The 21,803-nt window shown below is 37.7% G+C and overlaps 1 protein-coding gene across 1 annotated transcript in view; it reads left to right on the forward strand.

The window, feature by feature from the left end:
* Positions 1–12,960: 12,960 nt before the first annotated feature.
* adam28 (ADAM metallopeptidase domain 28) overlaps positions 12,961–21,803 on the forward strand; it is a 28,144-nt gene continuing 19,301 nt past the window's right edge. The window contains exons 1-8 of the mRNA XM_042488246.1: positions 12,961–12,977; positions 13,286–13,363; positions 18,146–18,234; positions 18,356–18,432; positions 18,970–19,048; positions 19,173–19,249; positions 21,259–21,442; positions 21,585–21,647. Coding sequence (XP_042344180.1) covers positions 13,306–13,363; positions 18,146–18,234; positions 18,356–18,432; positions 18,970–19,048; positions 19,173–19,249; positions 21,259–21,442; positions 21,585–21,647 — 627 coding nt within the window. The 5' untranslated portion in view covers positions 12,961–12,977; positions 13,286–13,305. The remainder of the gene's footprint in view (positions 12,978–13,285; positions 13,364–18,145; positions 18,235–18,355; positions 18,433–18,969; positions 19,049–19,172; positions 19,250–21,258; positions 21,443–21,584; positions 21,648–21,803) is intronic.

The following is a 21,803-nucleotide window of genomic DNA, read 5'->3' on the forward strand; positions in this document are numbered from 1 at the left end:
TGACAAAACAAAGGAAAACAAAAAAAGATGGATCTGTGCACGCAGCCTGTGTGGTGTTACAATGTCCCTAACCAGAACATGCTGTTATGGAAGAGTTTCATTTGTAATATTCAGCATTACATCATAATGAGAAGTGTGTGTTTTGATGTGCAAAATAGCCTTTACACTTCTATTAAATTTCCATTTGTTTGTTTTTTCTGAGTTTGTTTTGGAGGCTCTATCGCAGCGCAAATTCAGTGTTGGATGACAAGTGCTCAGAGCATTACTTCTCTAAGCTCTAAGCTGTAAGACCTGCTTTTCATGTTATTTGCCGCTTAACCGTCCAGAGCAGCTTTCATCGGTGGAGCAATGACAGATGACATTGCAATATTTTTTTGAACATAAACAAGCAAAAATGATCAGGTCATATCATCAGCATAGAGGCAAATTTGCTCCTGATTTTTCCCCTGATGTGTTTTTATATTCAATGTAACTTGCAGCAATAGAAATGTAACAAAGTCTAGTACAGTACACTTTTGAGGTACTTTACTGAAGTATTTCTACGTTGCGTTTTAAATTCCACTAAACAGATAAATATTCGACTTATAACAGAACGGTTTTTAGAATATGATGCTCAATAATTATGCATATAATAGTATAATAATAATTGCATTTAACTACCCACCAGCCTTGGATGGATAACTACGCCTGAGCAAAGGGCCATGCAGGGGCCAAGTGTGCCAGCCCCCGACGAGCCCAGGCCCATTGTCTCATAGTCCACCCATGCCACCAGCAGTACTGTAAACATACTTACTTACGTAAATACTTTTACTGAAGTACTACATTTAGTTACACTGTTGGAAAGTGTACTTAACTTCAATATATTCCATTTATTCCATTTTATTACATTTAAGTAATGTGTAAATATGAGACTTTTTTACTCCACACAACAGCCTCAGTTACTAGTTTCTTATCATATAAAAGATGAACAGATAATAGGATCATTACAAAGTCACGGTCCTGCACCTCCACACAGGTGTTTGCTGTTACTGTGGCGGGTTACGTTTGGTCAGATTTGAGTTATGCAACAATATGCTGGGGTTTATGTGATGTCACTATGACTGGCTGTATTACAGTAACAAGAATTATTACGGTTTAAAGATAATGAATGTTGACACTGTTGTCAGTTATTTTGGAGCCAGAAGTGTCCATATTTGGATGAGAGGGTAGAGCTCTGGAGGAGGAAGGAGTGGAGCTGACTGAGAGATGAGGACACTATCCTCAGACAAGCCTTTTTTTTCTTTTTACACTAAGCTGTAAACATGTTTATTTCTGCTGTAAACTGAAGCGTTTTAACATGGGGGTCTATGGGGATTGACTGCTCTCTGAGGCACCCCCAAGTGGTTATTAGAGAACTGCATTTTTTGGCATTTATGTGTTGGCTCAAGTTTTAAGGACTGGATGTCACTTGGGTTTAGCACGTCAACAACAGAGTGAGAGAGATTACAACCAGTAAAATAACTAAAACAACTGGGAGTTTAGACCTCACCTATTTTAGGTGAGTCAGTTTAATTATAATAACCTACTAACTAAATTCTGAAAACTTATAACTTTTTATCTTGTTTTACGAAATAATCAATTCTGCACAAATTACAAATTACAATTATAAATAAACAAATTATTTTCTACTTTTACTCAGTTATGATTTTTGATAAAGGTCTTTGATGCCTGTACTATATTTTACTGGTAGTACATCTGTATTCTGTGCAAGATTTTTACTTACAATAGAGTATTTTTATGTCATGTTTGTTTTTTTGTTTTGTTTTTTATGGTTTTTCTTAAAAATAGATTTAAAACCCAATCACCGGATGAAAATGTTTGCATTGTTAGATTCTGCTAACGTCGAATATGTTACATTTGCATAAGAACTGACTTTGTCTACAGAAGGTGGAAGAAATGGTGAATGGTGTGTCACCTAGGTAGGATGCCTGCTAAGCTGCAGACCACTGTTTGAGGGCCATCACTGCTTCTCTTGCAGGGTTCCTGTAGTTTAAGGCAAAGTAGAGGTTTTTTAATGCCACTAGAAATTCAGTCATAGATTATCTATGTCAAATGTTGATAAAACAACCCTTTTTTGAGTGGAACACATGGAACATACTGGAAGTATTATGTTATCATAAAAGTATCTGGATTACGTTCAGAAGTGAGCAATATCTGGCATTTCTGTCCTGCTTTCCAGGTGATTTTGTGTTTCTCAGTCTGCATGTGAGAGTCCACTGATTGGTGTTTAAAATGTTAAAATTTAACCTGGGTTTTTTGTGCCCTAAATCAAACCACAACTTAAAAGTTTTAGTATAAAGTCTCAATGAAAACTTTCAGTCTAACTGCTGCATAACCACGTACAAATGTAACATTTCCATGGTTTGCAGAGACACACAATTCCAACCTTTTGTTCTGGCAAATGGGTTACCTGTTACTGTAATGTAAAGTTACATCTGGTTGTGTCCACAGACTCCCATGTAACACATGTTTTGATGGATAATGCATTTACATTGCATGATATTCCCCTGTTCCCATAGAAAAAGGGAAACAGATAGAATCTGGCAAACTTCATGTAGCAGCAAATTTAAATAGTTTGTATCTCCTATAGGGTCAGCTGTTAATGAGTGGGTTGATCAACAACAGTGAGAGGCACTTTCTTCTGAGGATGCTAGTAGCTGAGATCTGGTTTGTATTAAATATGCAAGATGTTGATGCCAATTCACCTTTAAAGCTAGAGAAATGAACAGAGAAAAGATTATATCTGGATCCCTGCAGACTAAGATCTGACAAATTTGAGAGTGGATTCGAAGCTGTTCAGCAGCACTGATGTGCTATGGATCTGTGCCTGCAGGGAAATTGGAAAATCCTGTTGCCTGATTCATCTGTGATCATCAAGGTCAGAATGGCTGTGTGGAACAGACTGCAGTGTCCCTGGCATAACTCCATCAGCCTCATAATTCACGTTGTTGCGCTTTCTGTGTGTGCGGTCAATAAAGTCACATTTTTCCACATGGCCCAGTCACGCTCGCAGTTGTCCTTCTACAGCACGGCCATCCAGCAGCACCAGCAGCCCATTTCTCGAGGTCATGTGGGGCTAGCTTTGAGTTTTTACAAAAAAAGGGAAATTCTGTGTTGTCTTGAGAGCAAATAAACTAGTGCAGTGATTTTACATATTTCAATAAATTGACAGTGCTAAAGAAAAGATGTCAAAAAATGAGTGCACTCCAGTGTGAAAAGATTTTTTAACATGACCTTTTGTAATAGGCTTTATGTGGCAGCTCATTACAGGCAGCTGAGACTCACAGCAGCTGAGTGGTTAATGCATGAAGGTAGCGCTCTCTGGTGGTGATGTTGCAAAGTGCAAACTAGTAATTATGAAGATTTAATGCAAGCAGGAAGGATAAATCCTTTGACTCTGAGTCAGGGGCCATGTCAACACTTGTCACCAGGCTTATTATTACAGTGTCAAAGTGAGTCAAACTGTCTTCAAATTTTCAGATGATTAAATCCATTACGATATCTGAAATTTCGGTGAAAAAGAAAATCATCTAATGCAATAATAGGAGTTGCGCAGCATATCTGGAAAGAAAAAGTTGTGTAAATGTGTGTGTGTGTGAACATTTGATAACTGTCTTTGCTCGGGTGGTTCCAGAGGGTGGTTAAAGAAACTCAGTGATCAGTGGCAGTGACAGTTTAGAGCAGAGTATTATGTGTTGTTTATTCTTTGTCTTTGACACTTAAAAAGCTACCTCAAAAAGCTCAGTCAAACATTGGCAGTGCTCACCATTTACTGGTTGTCTCTCCAGCAAGGGCCAGTGGCAAAAGACTGAGGAAGGCCAATTCACCTGCATTAGATCTCTAGGAGTGAACCATTAAGATGAAGGGGGTACAGAGGTATAAATAATGCTGACTTATGTGATTATTTTGGGTCTATGTGTTATTGATTTATTAATAGGAATTCTCATTTTTGTAAACATTCATTCTTTGGATTCTTTATTGGTTAGGTATTGGTTTTGTATAAATATTTATCATTTCATAAGATGTAGATCCCCCCTCAAGTGGTCTTGTCACCCTAATTACCTGCGGCAGATAGGGTATATAAAGCAGCTAGTTGCTTTGAATGTAAGTTGGGGTTTTTTTCATCATCCTAACATATGCTTCCTCACCTCCCCCCTTCTTCCTGTTACCTAGAAATCATGTTCCCTCTGCCATCATGAAGGATCTTCTAATCCAAAGCAAGAGGAGAGAGGGGGCTCCTGGAGAAGAAAACACCAGTGAGGATGTCTTCATCATGTGGCATGACTACGGAGCTCCCCAAGGGTCATGGTGAGATATTTATTTACTTATTTTTGTGTTTCATGACATATAATGCTGCATCTCCATATGATTCTTTATTAACAGTTTAAGCTCCCATTGCTTACTTTGTAGTGTTGTGTACACGGTGAGTAGAAGGATCTGCAGTCACATGATGAGATGCAACATGATGCGTTGACTATTTGTCCGTGTGAGAAATTTAAGACTTAAGAAGATAAAGGACATTATCATAGGAAATTGTGGTGGCATTTAAAAAAAAATGGCAATATATTTGATATACACTCATTCTTGTGCAGGTATGTGGTGTATCATTGTTTGGATAACAGTAATACAAGTTAAGAAATAGCCTGAGTGATCATGCCACGCCTGTAGAAGTCATTGCTTCACTTGGGCGATCCCATCCGAAACAGTCTACACACGACACAAAGGAGGAAAATCATTCAAGTGCTAGAGAAGATTTTCCAACTCACTTGCACGCTTTAATAAAAATTATAGCTTATGCTGATATCAAAGGTCGTGCTGAAATCCAGAAGAAATGTGTTATTTGCGATTCTGAGAGCTGTCTCTGTGCTGTGCCTCTGACGGAAACCAGACATATTGTTAGGGAAGAAAAGTTTCAATCATCAATGAAAGCTTCACAGAAAAGCTTTTTACTCATCTGCATACTTAGCAGAAGCTGTGATAAGACTGCTGATAATGACTTTGTATTTAAAATGTACTTCTTAAATTCACTTCCTTATCCCCATCCGACATCCCTACTGTGTTTGACAGCGGATATCAATGATGACTTGGCATATCTTTTTACTACATCCAACCCACTTTTTAATGAAACAAATACTATAAAAAGCAAAACTTCTGTGTGTTGTTATAATAATTCGCTGTAAATTGCACACATGACACGTTTAAAAGATTCTGATTTACAGTTTTCACAGAGTACATTGAATGCATCATTTTTGTATATGATTTGTTGTGATGCATCCATTTCAGACACAGTTGAACTAAATATTATTATAACATTATACATACAAATATGGCAACCAAATAAACTTGTAGTCACATATCCTTAATGTATGCACTTCTCCCTCATTTGTTCTGGACTTCCTCGTGCAAAATGATTTAGTAGGTGATATATCAATTACATATAGTGTTAATAACAGAAATATTGAAGTTTTAAAGCCTCTCTGATTTTTATCTATAACTTTTAAAGATTGCGTAATGGTGTCAGTATGGAATAAAGGAATGGCTTGCTCACCAACAGTCAAAATGAAAACCTGGTTATCCTCACTTATTTTCCACATGCAGCCAAATGTACAAGAGCACATTTGGAAATGTACAAGAGCACATGGAGCACGTATGTGTCTGTTTCTGTTGTTTCCGTACCACGTGTAGCCACTTAACGCAAAAGCGTCACCACTGGATATGTGTCTCATTAAGGGATATAATATCTGTATTTAGCGACTGTAGTAATAAGCTTCTAAGCTTGTCATTTGTAATAGTCCAGCTATTTACATTCCAGTGAGCTAAGAAAAACAGGATGGATCAGATCTTACGGGTTGGGCAGCAGCTCCCCAGCGTATTTTTGCACTGGCGCTCCGCTCACCTGTTGCAGGTGCTGCTGCCTCCTGTGCACCTCGTTTGATGTACATGTCAAATGTACTGCATGCTTAAAAAAAATGCTGAAAGCATACCATGGCATACTTAAGCCCAACAAGCAACAACATTGCTGTTGAAAGTTTGTTGCTTACAGAGTTGTCCAGGTGTCTGCATTGCAAAGTATCTAGTGTGGTCTGCCTTTGGCGAGGGGGAAGAGGGCTCTGTGCATCAGTTGTGTGTTTGGCTGGCAAGTGGTATTTGAGATTTGATTCGTACCATGGTGGTAACTCGGTTCACATCGACAGTCCATACAGATAACTTTGGTGTTGTTGAGAGAACCATCTGGCTGGGCTTTATAGCAGAACTTGTCATTCAAAAAAAACCCATTCTTTATGCCTTTTTTTGTACAGAGGTTTGTTTCTCCTTGCTGTCCACAACATTACTGTTCCTCCCAAACTACGGGGTGGGCCTAGGGTCATGATTACAATTATGTGTGGGTTAATGTGTGTCAAAAAAAATTGTTGAGTTTAAAATGAATTTGCTTTAACAAGTTATTATTATAGTTATAGTACATCATTATCTTGATGCCAAAATGCAAATGGACTTATCTAGAGCCAGTGTTTGCTTTGGACGGACTCTGTAAAGGAGGACCCTGTCCGTATGTAGATACAAATAGCTTATTTTAAGGTAATGAAGTGACAGGTGAACATAAACTAATGAAAAGATAGTTATGAATATTAAATTACATTTCTGCCTATAGATAATAGTGATATTAATAAGCTTTATTACATAGCACTTTTCATAACAAACAAAATTCTTAACAAAACAAATTATATATAATAGAAAACATGTAGAGCAATTCTAAATTTTTTCAACATGGGACAAAGGAGCTAATATGACAAAGAGTAAAATAAGTCAATTGAAAAAAATAAATAGAAATGAAAAAAATAAATTAAATAAAAGTTAGAGAATGCCTTTGTATAAATATAGATAATGAGATGCCCCTAAATCTTACACAGTGGACCTTTAAGATGCTTTCAGAATCATTGTCATGGTTGATTTGCATAGTATCTGAAGTCATATTGTTTTCGTCCTGAGTTGTCCTTAGCCAGAGTGCAAAGCCAGAAAAGCAGCGGTTCTGACTTTTTGCTGAGTGCAGTTGTGGCCTCCCCGCTCACAGTGAGGCAATTGTTCAGTCAGGTCATGTCCTCAGTGAATGGTGCATCATGAAATGAATGAGCATCATAACACTGTAGAAACACAAGTTAATGAGCAGGATTTGTATGAATGAAACAGGATTCTATCTGACATCAAATGAATCCAGTCGTCATGTTTACATGTGTGATTTAATAGAATCACCAGGTCTTTTTATTCCTTGAGATCATGTTTGATTGCATTAGGTGTTAGGTAATCATGTCATTTACTTTAGAATTCGTGTTCTATCTCTCTTTTTTGGGCAATAATCCTCTAATCGCGAGCATGTATTCGCTCACTGAGAAAAGCATAAACGTAATCAGGACGTGCCTACTCGAATACATGCGGCCCCCACAGTAAATAGGAAGGCAGATTCCTACCATCATACATCCTTTTTCTCTTCAGTAACAGTGAGTAGCACACTGTCTTTTAACCCCTGCAAGGTTAGGCCAAAGCTCCACCCAGTTACGTTGCTTATCATTTGGGTTGGCTGGGTCCTACTTCTCGGGGGGGAAAAAACGTAAGTCGGCCACTGCAACTTACATTTAGGTGTACAAGATCAGTGATGCTGGGTCCATGTTATGTCGAAACAGGGCGTTTTTCATCTGGTTCCACCTACTGTACCCATAGAGTAGACGGTGGAGCCAGTATGAGCTAGAACGAAGGTTACAATATTGTAACCCAAGTTCTGCTAGCACAGGCGGAGCCCTCTGTTTTTGGGTCCTGTCACGCCTATGCTGAAGAGGCTGATTGACAGGGACACTCAACTAGCTTTGCTTGGGGGCCACTTTTGCAAATGACAGGAGGCCAGGGACCAGTCGCAGTTGGCCCATACATGTTTATAGGGTTTTAAGATGTTTCTAGGATTTTACAGTGTTTCTTACATTTCAATATATTTCTAGGATTTTTGCACATTTCTAGGATTTTAGGATTCGTCTAGCATTTTAGGATGTTTGTAGGATTTCAAGACATTTCTAGGATTTAAGGATGTTTTTTTGTAGGATTTGAGGATGTTTCTGGGATTTTTGAATGTTTTCTAGGATTTAAGGACATATTTTAAATTTTAGGACAGTTATAGGATCTTGGGACATTTCTAGGATTTTAGGACACATGTAGGATTTAGGATGTTTCTAGGATTTTAGGACATTAGTTACTTAGCTGGCACCAGTGACTGGTGACGTCAGACCAGGCCAGACGTGGACAGGAGGGTCTCTGACAAACATTTGTGTGTAATCGAGACTTTTTATAGTTAAAAACAAATAATTTTAAAAAAAACAAATCAGTGAGTGCAGGACAAAGACACGGATAAGGAGACAAACTTGCTTCTGACAGAGATGAAAGTGATTCAGATGAAAATGGATAACATTGAAAAAGAGCTGAATGAGCAAACTTTGACACCAGTTGCAATGCAGAGACTGCGAGCCAGAGGTACGGGCCCCCGGTGTGGTGAAAGGCGCTGTTGCCTCGGTGAGCGAAAAGGTGGCAGTGCTGCGTGGGAAGCATAACCTGAAATCCAACATGAATTTTCAAAAGGTGCATGTTCAATCAGCAAAGTCACACAGTGATCGACTCATGGAATCCAACTTTAATTTTTTTCTGTGGAATCTACCACTCAGGAAGGATATGTATGTGTCAGGGAACGGGAGGCTCATCAAATGAGGTGCACAGGAGGCAACAGCACCTGCAAGAGGTGAGCGAAGCGCCAGTGCAAAAATATGCTGGGGAGCTGCTGCCCAACCTGTAAGATCCATCCTGTTTTTCTTAGCTCACTGGAATGTAAATAGCTGGACTATTACAAATGACAAGCTTAGAAGCTTATTACTACAGTCGCTAAATACAGATATTATATCCCTTAATGAGACACATATCCAGTGGTGATGCTTTTGCGTTAAGTGGCTACACGTGGTACGGAAACAACAGAAACAGACACATACGTGCTCCAAAGGGCTCCAGAGGAGTTGGACTTTTAGTTAAAAAGGAACTTTTTGAACACTTTAAAAATAATGTTGTGAACAAATCTGTGGATGGTATTATTGGAGTGCGGTTTGAACATAGGGGTCAGCAATATAGCTTTGTGATTTACTCTTGTTATCTGTCCCCTGATGGATCTGTAAGAGGGAGAGACTCTAATTCATTTTTCAGTTGTTTATTAAACCAGGTTTATTCCTTGGACACGGACGCAATCTATATCTGTGGTGACTTCAACAGTCAATTTGCTGATAAAGAGGACTGTATTGGGGATTTAGACAACGTTCCACCAAGAGTGGCCTTAGTTTGTGCTGTAATACTTACAGTGAATCCTTTCTTGAATTTCTGAGGGATTCTAAATGTTGTGTTTTAAATGGTAGGTAAAATATGAATAATGATAACTTCAGCTCCATATCAGTAAGAGGAAAAGCTGCAGTGGATTATATAGTGACACTTCATAACTGCCTTGAGTCCTGTCTAGCCTTTGAAATAATTACAGCAACAGAGCTTATGGATCAAAATGCTGCAACCTGTATTAATCTCATTGGTGAGAGATGTCGCTTACTTGACCACTCCTTATTGCTATTAACATTCAAAGCTAGAGTTGCAATAGCAGAAGAAAACATAACAGTTTCACAACCCAAAGAAGAAGAAACACTCTTCTTCCTGAGGATTTTCTGTCCTCCAACGTGTGTCACTTTGAATTATCAGAATTAATTAGACAACTCGAAACTTGTGAAAGTTCACAAAGTAGTATTGATAGATGGTATAATGGATTTTGTGATATGTTAACTTTAGAAGTCAACAAATGTCAACTGCGAAATTTAATTAAAAATAAATCTCAGCAGGTAAAGAGAAGCTCAAAGCTGTACTGGAACTTTCACCTTCAAAAGTTATGGAATTAAAGACAAATAATGCAGAAAAGAGTTTGTATTGAAGTGAGGGCAGGATTTTGCCAATTTATATTCTGGAGGTCATATTCCACCTATTTTTGATGATACTTTTTTTTAAAGATGCATGTAAATCTAAGGATGATATGGAGAGAAATATGAATCGGGGACATTACTCATCAAATTAAATTTGGAATAATAATATTACCGTGGAGGAAGTAAGATCAGCTATAAACGGATCAAATTTGAAAAAAGCTGTAGGTGTAGAACAAATCCCAAATAAAGTCACCACCTCTTTTAGACACACTTTTCGGTTAATTTAGATTTTGCTTTAAATACAGTATTGTTCCCTCAGCGTGGTATAAATCCATTATCATACTTATCCCAAAATAATTTGAAAGTAATCCTAATATACCACTAAACTACAGAGGAATCAGTCTTCGTAGTACAGTTTATAAAATATATTCTAATACTCTGAATGTCAGGCTGACACTGTATGTTTTGTATGTTTTGTGGATTTCCAAAAAGTCTTTGATTGGATAAATAGAGACCTACTTTCGTTAAAATTATTAGAAGCAGCGGTGGACAGCAAATTTTATCAAGATCAATGTATAGTTGCTCTGTTGATGTGTTCAAGTAAATCATCTACAGGCTGGTTCAGAACCCCCTTTGGTGTTAAACAGGCACTTAAAATTATTAATGCTAATCTAGGAATACACTTGAATGATTTAACTGTGGGTATTTTGTTGTACGCAGATGATGTTGATCTACTGGCTGAATCAAAAGAGGATTTACAGAACATGTTAAATCTATTACACACTTGTTGTTACAAACGGAGGCTTTCAGTAAACCAAAGTAAATCTCAGATAATTCACTTTAGAAAAAACAGTTTCCAAGAAGCAGGAAGACTTTCACATTTGGGAATATGACATTAGAATATACACCTGAGTATAAATATTTGGGATTTCCGCTTGATCGATTTTTAACTTATGAAAATAGAATTAAACTTTTGGCTGGTTCAGCTAGTAGAGCTTTGGGGTCTGTTGTTAATAAGTTAAAATTATGCAAAGATCTTGGATATTCCACCTACTCTAAACTATATGATGCTTGTGTTTCTCCCATTTTGAATTATGCTGCGGGGGTATGGGGATTTAAAGAGAGCACAACTTCAGATTCTATACCGAACAGAGCTTTACGTTGTTTCCTGGGCATTCATAAATTTGCACCTTCTTTAGCAGCTCAAGGTGACATGGGTTTGATTCCTGGACTAATAAGAAGGAAATGTGGAATGATCAGACTGTGGAATCGTTTTATTAATATGTCTGATAACAGGATCAATAAGAACATTTTTCTTTGGAGTAAATTGCAGAATTGTTTTTGCTGTTTTTGGAGAAATTGGTTAAATGACATCTTGTTAAAGCCTAAATTACAGACATATATTCAAATCAAGCATGAATATACAGAATTTTATGTTGAAGCGAACTTAACAAAAAGTCAGAGATGTTTAGTCGCTCAGTTAAGAACAGAAATCCTTCCTCTGGCTCTTGAAGTCGGCAGATTTAAAAACAACCCAGAGGAACAAGGAATGTGTGAACTTTGTGATTCAGGAGGAGCTGAGAATGAATCTCATTTCCTGTTATATTGTACATTTTATGATGAGTTAAGATCACCTTTGATGAATGAAATTTACGTTCAAAATCCTGAAATGTTTTGGAGCACTGATGATGACAGGATGGAATGCTTGTTTACTTTCGATGTCTGTAAGTTAGCCACTTATGTCTCTAAAGCCTGGAAGAAACGTCAGGATGTTTTATTGAGTTAATGTTAGTTTTATCATCGTCTGCTTTTGGTTTCTGGTCTTTTTGTTTTCTTAATGGTGTCTTGTAAGCCCGTTGGGCAGGGCATATTGTTTATGCATGACACAATAATAAAATTAAATCAAATCAGTCAACTCAAACCTATGTCGAGGGTTGAAGTGGATCCTCCACTGGCACTCTTTTTGATAAACAGGCTCTATTTTGAAGCTGTTTTGATGCTGGCACCTTATGTATACTAAAAGTACAAAAACAATTTATAGTGTGAATCACTTTATTTTCATTGTGAATTAGAAAATTGTTGGGGGGCCACTCAGCACCCTGTCAGGGATTTGGCCTGCGGGCCATAAGTTGAGTATCACTAATGTAGTTTGTCTGATGGCGGGAATCTTCTTCCCTGTATACTGTGGGGTCTGCACGTAATCAGGTAGTCACATCCTGATTGGCCTGTTACTTTTCTCTGTGTGTGAATGTGCTGTGATTAGAGAAGTATTACCCAATGGGTCCAGCAGAGGGCTCTGCCTGTGCTAATAGAACCAGGGTTACAAAATACTGTAGTTACTTTAGTCCTGTTGCCACTCTTTACCCATTGACTTGTGAAGGTTTTCAGAGATAACCATTATAATTGTGATCATTCCTATCAAACTGCAAATATGTATATATGTATATAACAAAACCACCAATACACCTGATGTTACAGTAAGAGCTGCATGAACGGATTATAAGCTCAATTATACTGAAAATAAGTAAGAAAATCTTAGACTTAGTGTCTATGAAACTGTTACAGTGTTACTTTAACTCCACTGCGTTCCACCTACTGAGGCACAAAACACTGATCTGTGTCCTGAATTGTCCCGGCCTGCCGCTGAGGGAGCACGCACATTGGCCTTATTGTCTTCTTACACTTTGCCTCTGCTGTGACTCCAAGCATGTGTTCAGTGGGTGACGGACCAAGCAGAGGAAGGAGCATCCACGCTGCTGCAGATTTTAGGGTCTTTTTTTAACCAAATGTTGTGACAGTTAATGCAGTGACGGCAGCGTGACAAGTGACGTGTGTGGAAATTACCATACGGCTGAAGTATTGTGAGTCGGGCAACCACAATGCAGTATGAGTCAAACAGCTGATTTATGGCTTTTATGTCTAAAAAAAGACGAAGTGGTTAAAATCTTATCTTGCAAAAAGGTAGGAAATTTACTGTCTTAAAATATATATCATTTATTGCTCTGTAATCTGATATGAATGTCATGAAACTTAATGTGCGAGACTGCAAGTTAAACTTTACCCACAACTGTTTTTGATGGTTTTCTTCCTGCATTCTTGAAGAGAAACAGGGGCGTGTTCAGGCTGGTTGTGAGCATGCTGTAGATGTGTTGTCAAAGAGGAAGTAGCTGTGACAGGTCCTGGAAGGCAGGCGAAGGTGTGGCCTCGCAAAATAGCATGCAGGTAGACAGCATAAAGCCTGATCAGAGTGCCGATCTGCTCTGTTACAGGGACTGTCTGCACTTGGACAATGATGCCAACACTCCTATTGTGGGTCCTCATCCTAAATGCCTCCCTCAAACCTTCAGGTAAGTCACCAGATACTGTTACCTCCTCTCTGCATGGTGGCTAATTAATAACTAAAGCCTAGCTCCTATTTATTCACAGCACTTTAACTCTTGGTTTTCTGTTACTGAGCATAAAGTAAAAAGTGTGATATCAGAAATTGTAATAAAATGACTGTGAATGTTCTTTGAAGACACTATACTTTTATTAGCTTCAGGATAATGATTTCTGTCTCCACCAGAAAATATAGTTGATATATACTGGGCTGACTTTATCTTGTTTGCATCAGAGATAATGGAACTTTTTGGTCCTAGTGCAATTAAATTTCGCCACAGGTGATTAGGAAGGAAATGCTCTAGACAGTGACAGTGTGCCTTTATCCTGCCTGGTGTAATATCTTGCTAAACAATGACCTGTCATTGCTGTTGTTAAATTATAAGCACACTCATTACTGTCTAAAAATGTTTCCTAGTCTAAGAGAATTACTTTAAACACACTGTTAATATTGTGACACACTTACTAGGCTGGAATTTGTATCACAACAAAGGCACCACCCTCTCAGGTGCCACTGTGTTCCTGGCAGACAGGTAACCGTGACTCAGAATGTCTCAGTCATTTCCTTGAGCCAACGTATGCTGACTGGGAAGAACCAGGATTGCTAAAATAGTTTTTTTTATGTTGTGGAGAGGACAAGATAAGGTGGAAGATGCCAACAATGAACTTAGGGAAGAAGAGTTTCATGTTCAGGAACTGATGAAATCAACAGAGAACGCAAGAGGTGGAGAAAGGTTTTTTTCCATACAGTTTTATTAATATGGGAAAAAAAATGCACAAATTTACTCGACAACAAATGTGAGACTGTGTATGTAATGTATTTAATTGTAATAGGTAAAATAATAGTAATGATAAATAATAATAATAATAATAATATTATTATTATTATTATTATTATTACTGTTATTATTATTATTATTATTATTATTATTATTATAAAATACATATATATCATGTAATTTGTTTGTAGATTACTCAATTTGTGCATTTTTGCCATATTAAACACATCTATACACAAACTGCAAACAATCAAGAGAGAAAATTATTAAATTGATTGATTATATATATATAAAAGAATATATATAAATTCTTGTAAAAAAATATCTTGTATTGCTGATGTATGATGCTATTGAAAATAATGTGACTGACAGCAATAATAGATAATGTTGCATCTTTATTACAATTACAGTGTGCTCAGTGATTCCTTGCTTTAGCCTTAGAATATGACCCATTAATTTCTTTTTTAACTTAAATGCAGATTATTTTCTTTTTTAATCTGAATTCATGTAGGGTTTTGGGGTAGTAATACAGCAAAGCAGTCTGTGAAGCCTGAGAGGTGAAATGCAGGTCAGAAAAAAACCCCATAAGTGAACAATGTTCAGACACTTTGGTAGGAAACCAACTGGAAGTATGAAAAGAATAAATGCTATTTTAGAAAGTGAAGGGGACACCAATGTAAATGACACCCTTGCAGTAGTTAAACAGTATGTTTACCATGATTAGTCTGATAAAAGGACAGCCACATTTTCCTGCACACAAAGCCTTCAGTGTTCCTGCCGATAAGGTTGTCAAAGAACCCCTCCACCGATCCCTGGTTTCCATGACAGAGCTTCAGGTGCTGTGTTGATACTGTATACACTTCATATTAATGCGTCATGGGTTAGTAAGCAGAGGCAACATTGAATCCCGTAATTACTGAACAGGCTGGTTACTCAAGTGTTTAAGCTTGAGCCAGAAACACCCAGGGGCATACAGGCAAGCATTAGCAAGTATTTTGTCCTAATTTTATCTCCAATCTGCTGTAAATGTGATATAAATAGCTTATATCCATAACTATATGTCATCAAAGGATCCAGTCTGTAGCTGTAATCATTCTGCTGGCTTTAGTTTTTGTCATTTAAAAAAGAGCAGACTTAAACTTGTGGTAAAACAGCTGTGTCAATGTTTGTCTTTGTCCTCTCTGCATAGGCCAGGGGCAAGACCAGTTTCTCAGCCTTAGGCTCACGGCCCGTATGGGGTCATTAGTATGCAGATGGGGTCACAGGAGGTGTCAGACTGTAAAAAAGAACCCGGAGTTATCGACTCAGCTTCTAAATAAACTCCACATGAATGTTCATATAGAAAACAACAAACTTTTAGTTTGATATGAAACACAAATATTTGCGTTCCTACCAATTAGATGAGGAGATTGTTACATTTCTCATGCCTGAACATGTCATTTTTGTGCTTTGGTTTATGTAAACAAACACAATATTTTAGAAACGCTGGTAGGTGGACTTGTTATCTTTGGACAGATTCAAGCTAACCGTTTCCCCCTTTATGCTAAGCTAACCTTCATGGCCAAGCAGAGACGCCCAGGGTTGAAAAATTAAGCCAACACAGAAGTGGCAAAAACTGCAGTTCCTCTAATAACCACTTGAGGCTGGCTCCAAGAGCGAGTCACTCCCCATAGACCTCCTATGTTAAAATGCCCAACATATTAGCAGAAAAAAAACATGTTTATAGCCTGGTACAAAAAATGGTTTTGTTCTCTTGCTAATTTCAACCATCATGACAAGTGTACAGGGTTTATATAACTCACCTGTTTTTTTCAAAGCTTTAAGCTGAGGGCCACTGTGAGTGACAGGCTGTCTGCCGATAGTATCCTCAGCTCCTCAATCAGATCCACCCCTCGCAAATATGGTCACTTATGGCTCCAAAAACCAATATGGCATGGACTTTGAGGCTTTAAAACGGTAATCCATAAACCAATGGCTGACGTCACAGTAGCTACATCCATTATTTTTATAGTCTATGATTTAAGGGCGGCTGTGGATAAGAGGTAAAGCAGGTCATCCTCTAAAGTCAGTGATTTGATCCCTGGCTCCTCCTGGCAACATGTTGAAGTATCCTTAGGCAACATACTGATCCCCATACTGCTCCCAATGCTGCATCACTGTAGTGTGAGTGCAAGAGCAAGTGAATTGTGTATGGTAGCCTTGTGAATGTGTGTGTGAATGGTTTGAATGTGACATGTTGTGTAAAAGTGCTTTGAGTGGTCAGGAGAATAAAAAAGCATTAAACAAGTGCAGTCCATTCCATGTTAGATACATCATTTGGGTGTTTCTCTTGTCAGCTGGAAAGGAAAACCACAATTTAAAGAAATCAGATAATTGAATTTTACCTCTAACTTCTATGTTAAAAAAAACTCAAAACAAAACACTGCATCCATCACACAAATATGAAACAATTTGGATTTGTCAATACAAATGTATGGAATGACAAGATGTTTAATTACGTTTGAAGACAAGTTTAGGTCCTTGTGCTTTGCTAGAAGATCACATGTGGTAGTACTGTACTGCAACGTATGCTTAAAGGGAAACTATGTGTGGCACCCAGTGGCTCAGTGGATAGAGCGGGTTCCCCATGTATGGAGGCTGTGTCCTCGTCGCAGTGGTCGCGGGTTCAATTCCGACCTCTGCCCTTTGCTGCATGTCATCCCCTCTCTCTCTCCCCCTTTCACGCTTAACCTGTCTTATGGAATAAAGGCATAAAAAGCCAAAAAAATCATCTTAAAAATAAGGGAAACTACAGCCGTTTTTAAATTCATATTCCTATGGTCAGTCCAAAAAATAACTGTCTCCCAGATCCAAAACTAGAGTGCTTAAACTCAAATTTGTTACTAGGTCAAGAGCTGCTCCATAGACAATGAATGGTGAAAGATGTTGTAGATGACACTGATAGCAGTCAGGGAATGAATATACAGGTACATTTTCTGTTTCAGAAATGAGAATTCTACAATATAATAAAGCTCATTTGAGTGTAAAAAAAAAAAGAAGAAAACTAACAGTTTGAGACTTCTTTGGTTTCTTTGAGAGAGAGTAGCTTATGTCTTAGCTTATGTTCACAAATGTTAATGACATTTTTCTAGGCTGTGGAAATAACGAATTACAATTCTTAATGTGAAATGATGTTTCTGTTTAAACTCTGCCAAAAAAAAAGGTCAGCAGGATGTTGGCTTGATGCACCAAAATATGTTTAGCAACAATATTTCTCAAATCTTATTGACGTGGTTCTTCAAGTGATTTTAACCATGACCACAAATGTTTCCATACCTACAGCACTTTTTTCCCACACTTATTTGAAGGCAATGCCAATGTATTTTTTCATTTAGAATGGAATAATGCATGGGACATATTAAGCCTAACTTAGTTAGCACAAAAAAGGAGGCAGTTGGTTAAGTGCTGGACTAACCTTAACCTCAGCCCTTACAGCGCTTATTATCGTGAGCATTTATATTTTCTAATTTATATTTCATTGCATGTAAGGCATACACGTATGTGTGTGTGTGTGTGTGTGTGTGTGTGTGTGTGTGTGTCTCTCTATTTTAAAGCTCTAATTTTTCACGTTCTTACTTATCTGGAACAGATGTATATAGATCTAGAAGTTTTAGAATATGTATCTATTCCAATTTTTTATTGCTGTTTATTCACATATTTATCGAGGTTGTTATTTATTTATTTATTTTTTTAAATCAAAACTGCCAAATTAAAATGCTTCCCCATTTCAAATTTACAGCTGGGGGACATACCAGGGAGTGCTGGGGAGTATTTGAGTGATATTGAAGCCCTCACTGTGAAGTGACTCTTCACAGTGCTATGCATAAACCCAACCCTAACCTTTATAAAACAGTTGATTCTAGTTAAAACATTATCAAAATGAGCACATTTTTCTTAACACAACATGTAATGATGTTTTTTGTGTCTCCACAGAAAGCCATGGGCATGACTTTGAGGAGATGAAAAGCTATGAGGTGGTTCGACCCGTCAGACTTCACACAGTTAGAAAAAGACACACGGAGGTACATTCAACTTTTTAAGATTTACGTAGGTGACAGTGTTCGTGCAGACCTGCATATGCAATCAAGCTATGGTTGTGATGTCAGTTATTTAAAAATAAGAATAAATATTTCTTTTCCGCAGAATCTCAGGCCTGAGACTGTGAAGTACGCAATGACTGTGGGAGGAAGAGACATCGAAATGCAACTAGAAAAAAATGAGTAAGTTTTCACTTCCCTAAAAATATGCCTCTGTCAAAAACGAACAGTAATAAAACTCTCGATCCAGTGTTAATGAATATCTAAAAATATTGATCGCTTGTTGAGTGTTGTTGAGTGTTGAGTATTCAGAGGCGACATCAAGTGCTGCTGGTTCACTGGATGGTGACGCCAGAGGAAAAGCAGGTCATAACATGATAAGAAGTTGTGTCAGTGATATGTGAAAATGTGAAAATGTTTCAGTGCTACTTCCTGATTTTACTTCTCTTTTTTTTTTTTTTTCACAAAAATAGATTTTCATGCCGTTGGTTCTCATCTTTGCAGTTAGGCACACTGATGTTATTTCTTTTGTTTGACAGATTTTTACAGCCTTACAATGTAATTATTTTTTATTACAAATTTGCAAATTACTGCTGAACTCAGTTGTTTTCTATATGAACATCTGGCGTGATTTCCCAAATTCCAAAACTAAATCAATTCAGTCATATAGACTACGGGGGTACAACATGATGGCAGTTTATTTTTATTTTTTATCATCAGTGAATTACTCACCAAAGACTACACCGAGACGTACTACAGGGATGATGGCACTCAAGTCACCACAGCTCCCAATGACATCGTAAGTGTTTCGCTTTGGTAATCGATTTTCAGTTCCCCATACAGAGGATGTGACAAACCTTCTATTCGGCAAGCATTTCTTTGACTGTAAAAAAAATTGTGCTTAATGCTCGTGTCATTACCAGGATCACTGCTACTATCATGGGAGCATTGTGAATGACAGCGAATCATCTGTAAGCATCAGCACTTGTGATGGACTCAGGTGAGCCCTCAAAACTGTCCTCTTGAACCTTACTTCATAAGAGTAAGTTGTCCTTAAATCATCTCACAATAATCTTATTCCCTTTATATATATATACATATAATTTTTTCCCAACTGTTTTTATTTGTGAAGGCAGGGCAGATGCAGCATTTTCAACAGTTTACATTTTACAGACGTTTTTCCTTCACAATAACCAGCAAAACAAGCAGTTTTGCTTTGTCTTCTGCCTCCCACAACCTCCTGGGTCGGGATGCCAGTCATCGTGATTGATGTCACTGGCATCGTAATCCAAGATGCTGCACTTGAAAGACGGGAAAAAAAGAAAAAAAAGTCATAAAGAAAGAAAATAAACCAAGAACACAATAACAAACCGAGACCCACCCCACACCACCAAAAAAGGACCTGTAGTTGTTGTTGAAGACATTGTTATGCCGTGGAGTCAGTGGAGTTAATTGACAGATTACAGATGATTACAGAGGCACCGGGATATTTACATATCAAGTTAGGAAGTACAGATAAAGAATATGCGACATTATTCGATGTTCAATGCATGACAATATTCAATGAATGAATATCACATACTGTGAAATTTCACATTCTCATTATAAACAGAATTAACCTCGTGCTAACATAATAAGGTGGATTAAACCTCAAGAGATGAACCCCGAGATTCCAATTTTCAGTTTGTAATGATGTAATAGAGGTCTTGTTTCTTTTTGATCTTTAAGGCAAGCAGAAACAAGCAGTGAACCTGTAAGAACATTTACTGAAGTACTAAACTTAAGTACTATACTGAAAGAACGGTTTTTTTTCTTATGATCTATGATTGGAGAAATGATGTAGCAAAGTCCAAAAGTAATTAATTAATACAATTTTTAAACTTCCTTAACCTACTAAAAATTTAGCCCCTTTAGATTTATATTAGGAAGGGTTCTGACCCACAGTGGCACCCCAAGGGGGGTGCGAGGTAGTGATATTCTGTGAAACTAGACAACCTTAGGCATCCATTGATGTCAACTGTGTCAGCATGAGTTGTCTGGGCTAAACAACTCTGCAACAACACTTAGACTAAATTTTTGCAAGGGAGCATTTGGCCTTGCCATTTTCAAAGGGGTCTCTTAAGCTCTCACCTCAAGATACCGAAATAAAAATGAGTTCTATTTCAAAGTAGGCCTTGTAATTTAAGATGTCTTGTTAGGGAGAGAACAGTCAGCCTATCTAAAGAACAATGAATCACCTAACATGTACAGATACATAACACATAAAAACAGCATTGTTGTGGAACTCAAAAAGTTAATTGTACCAGTATTAGCCTATGAGTGCGTTTACGTGGACATGAATAACGTGTTTATGTTTGGGTTTTTGGAGTATCCTGTTAATGTGTTTAAGCATGTAAACACCATATACTGCTTGAGTACTCATAGAAAGAAACTGAGCTGTACATGGGAAATAATAATGAATAATCTGATTTCCCAATGTGCATGACTATGATCATAACCAGGAAAAGCCTCATAAATGGATCATTCATGTTCATGCAACCAAACTGAGTGTACAAAAGATCACTAGTAAATTCAAAAAAGAAAATAAACCAAAGTATCAGTATGCGATTTCTTAACTTTACATTTTGAGTGATTTACTATAGTCAAATTCCTAAAAATCAGTCATGAAGTTTACTTTTGGTGTGCCACCCCAAGATTTTCATTAGCCCCATCTGGCCACTAAGAAAAATTTTGGGGGGTGCCACTGTTGACCCCAAATGGGGAACCAGTGGATTAGAGTACCTAACTGTATATGATACAGAGCAGTTAAATCATGAGCAGCGACACGAGTATTCCAATTTTAAGTTCAGTTACTGTATGATTGTCAGATAGCTAACCTGCTCTTCAGAAAAAAAAAAACCAAACCCAAAATGGCTCCACTAAGTGAGCTGTGACTCAACAGGTGGATTAATTCCTGCCTCAGAGCAATGTCTGTCGTGTAAAAGCCTAACTGGTGTGATCTCGGTTTAGGGGTTACTTCAGAATGTCTGCCCAGAGGTACCTGATTGAGCCCCTGTCTGGAGGAGATGAGGGGGATCATGCAGTGATGACTTTTGACAACAAGACCTTCACACCTGCAGTTTGTGGTGTCACTAACACCAGCTGGAGCGACGACTACGAACCTCCAACAAGCCGGAGTCGCTCCAGATCAGCGGTAACACCACTGCAAAGAAGATCCTAACACATCCTTCAGTCTAATTACAAGACAAGATGAGACAAGTCTTTTTAAGACAATTTAAAAGCTTAAAGAGGATATGAACTAAAAGGTGTCTTTATCTGCTTTTTTTATCCTCCAGGGTTCATCTATTGTCTACCAACAGAAATACATCGAGCTCTTCCTCGTTGCTGATAATCGAGCAGTGAGGAATTTTTTTTCTATTTTATTTTTAATTTTATTTATTCATTTATTGATTTGTAATTGACATGGCTAATGTTGGTACATCTTATCCAATATTTGGGTTTGATAAAAATCACGTTATTTGGGTCAAAATCCGTGTGTAATCATGAATCATGTG

This window comes from Plectropomus leopardus, chromosome 6 (assembly GCF_008729295.1).
Source record: "Plectropomus leopardus isolate mb chromosome 6, YSFRI_Pleo_2.0, whole genome shotgun sequence".
NCBI lineage: Eukaryota > Metazoa > Chordata > Actinopteri > Perciformes > Serranidae > Plectropomus > Plectropomus leopardus.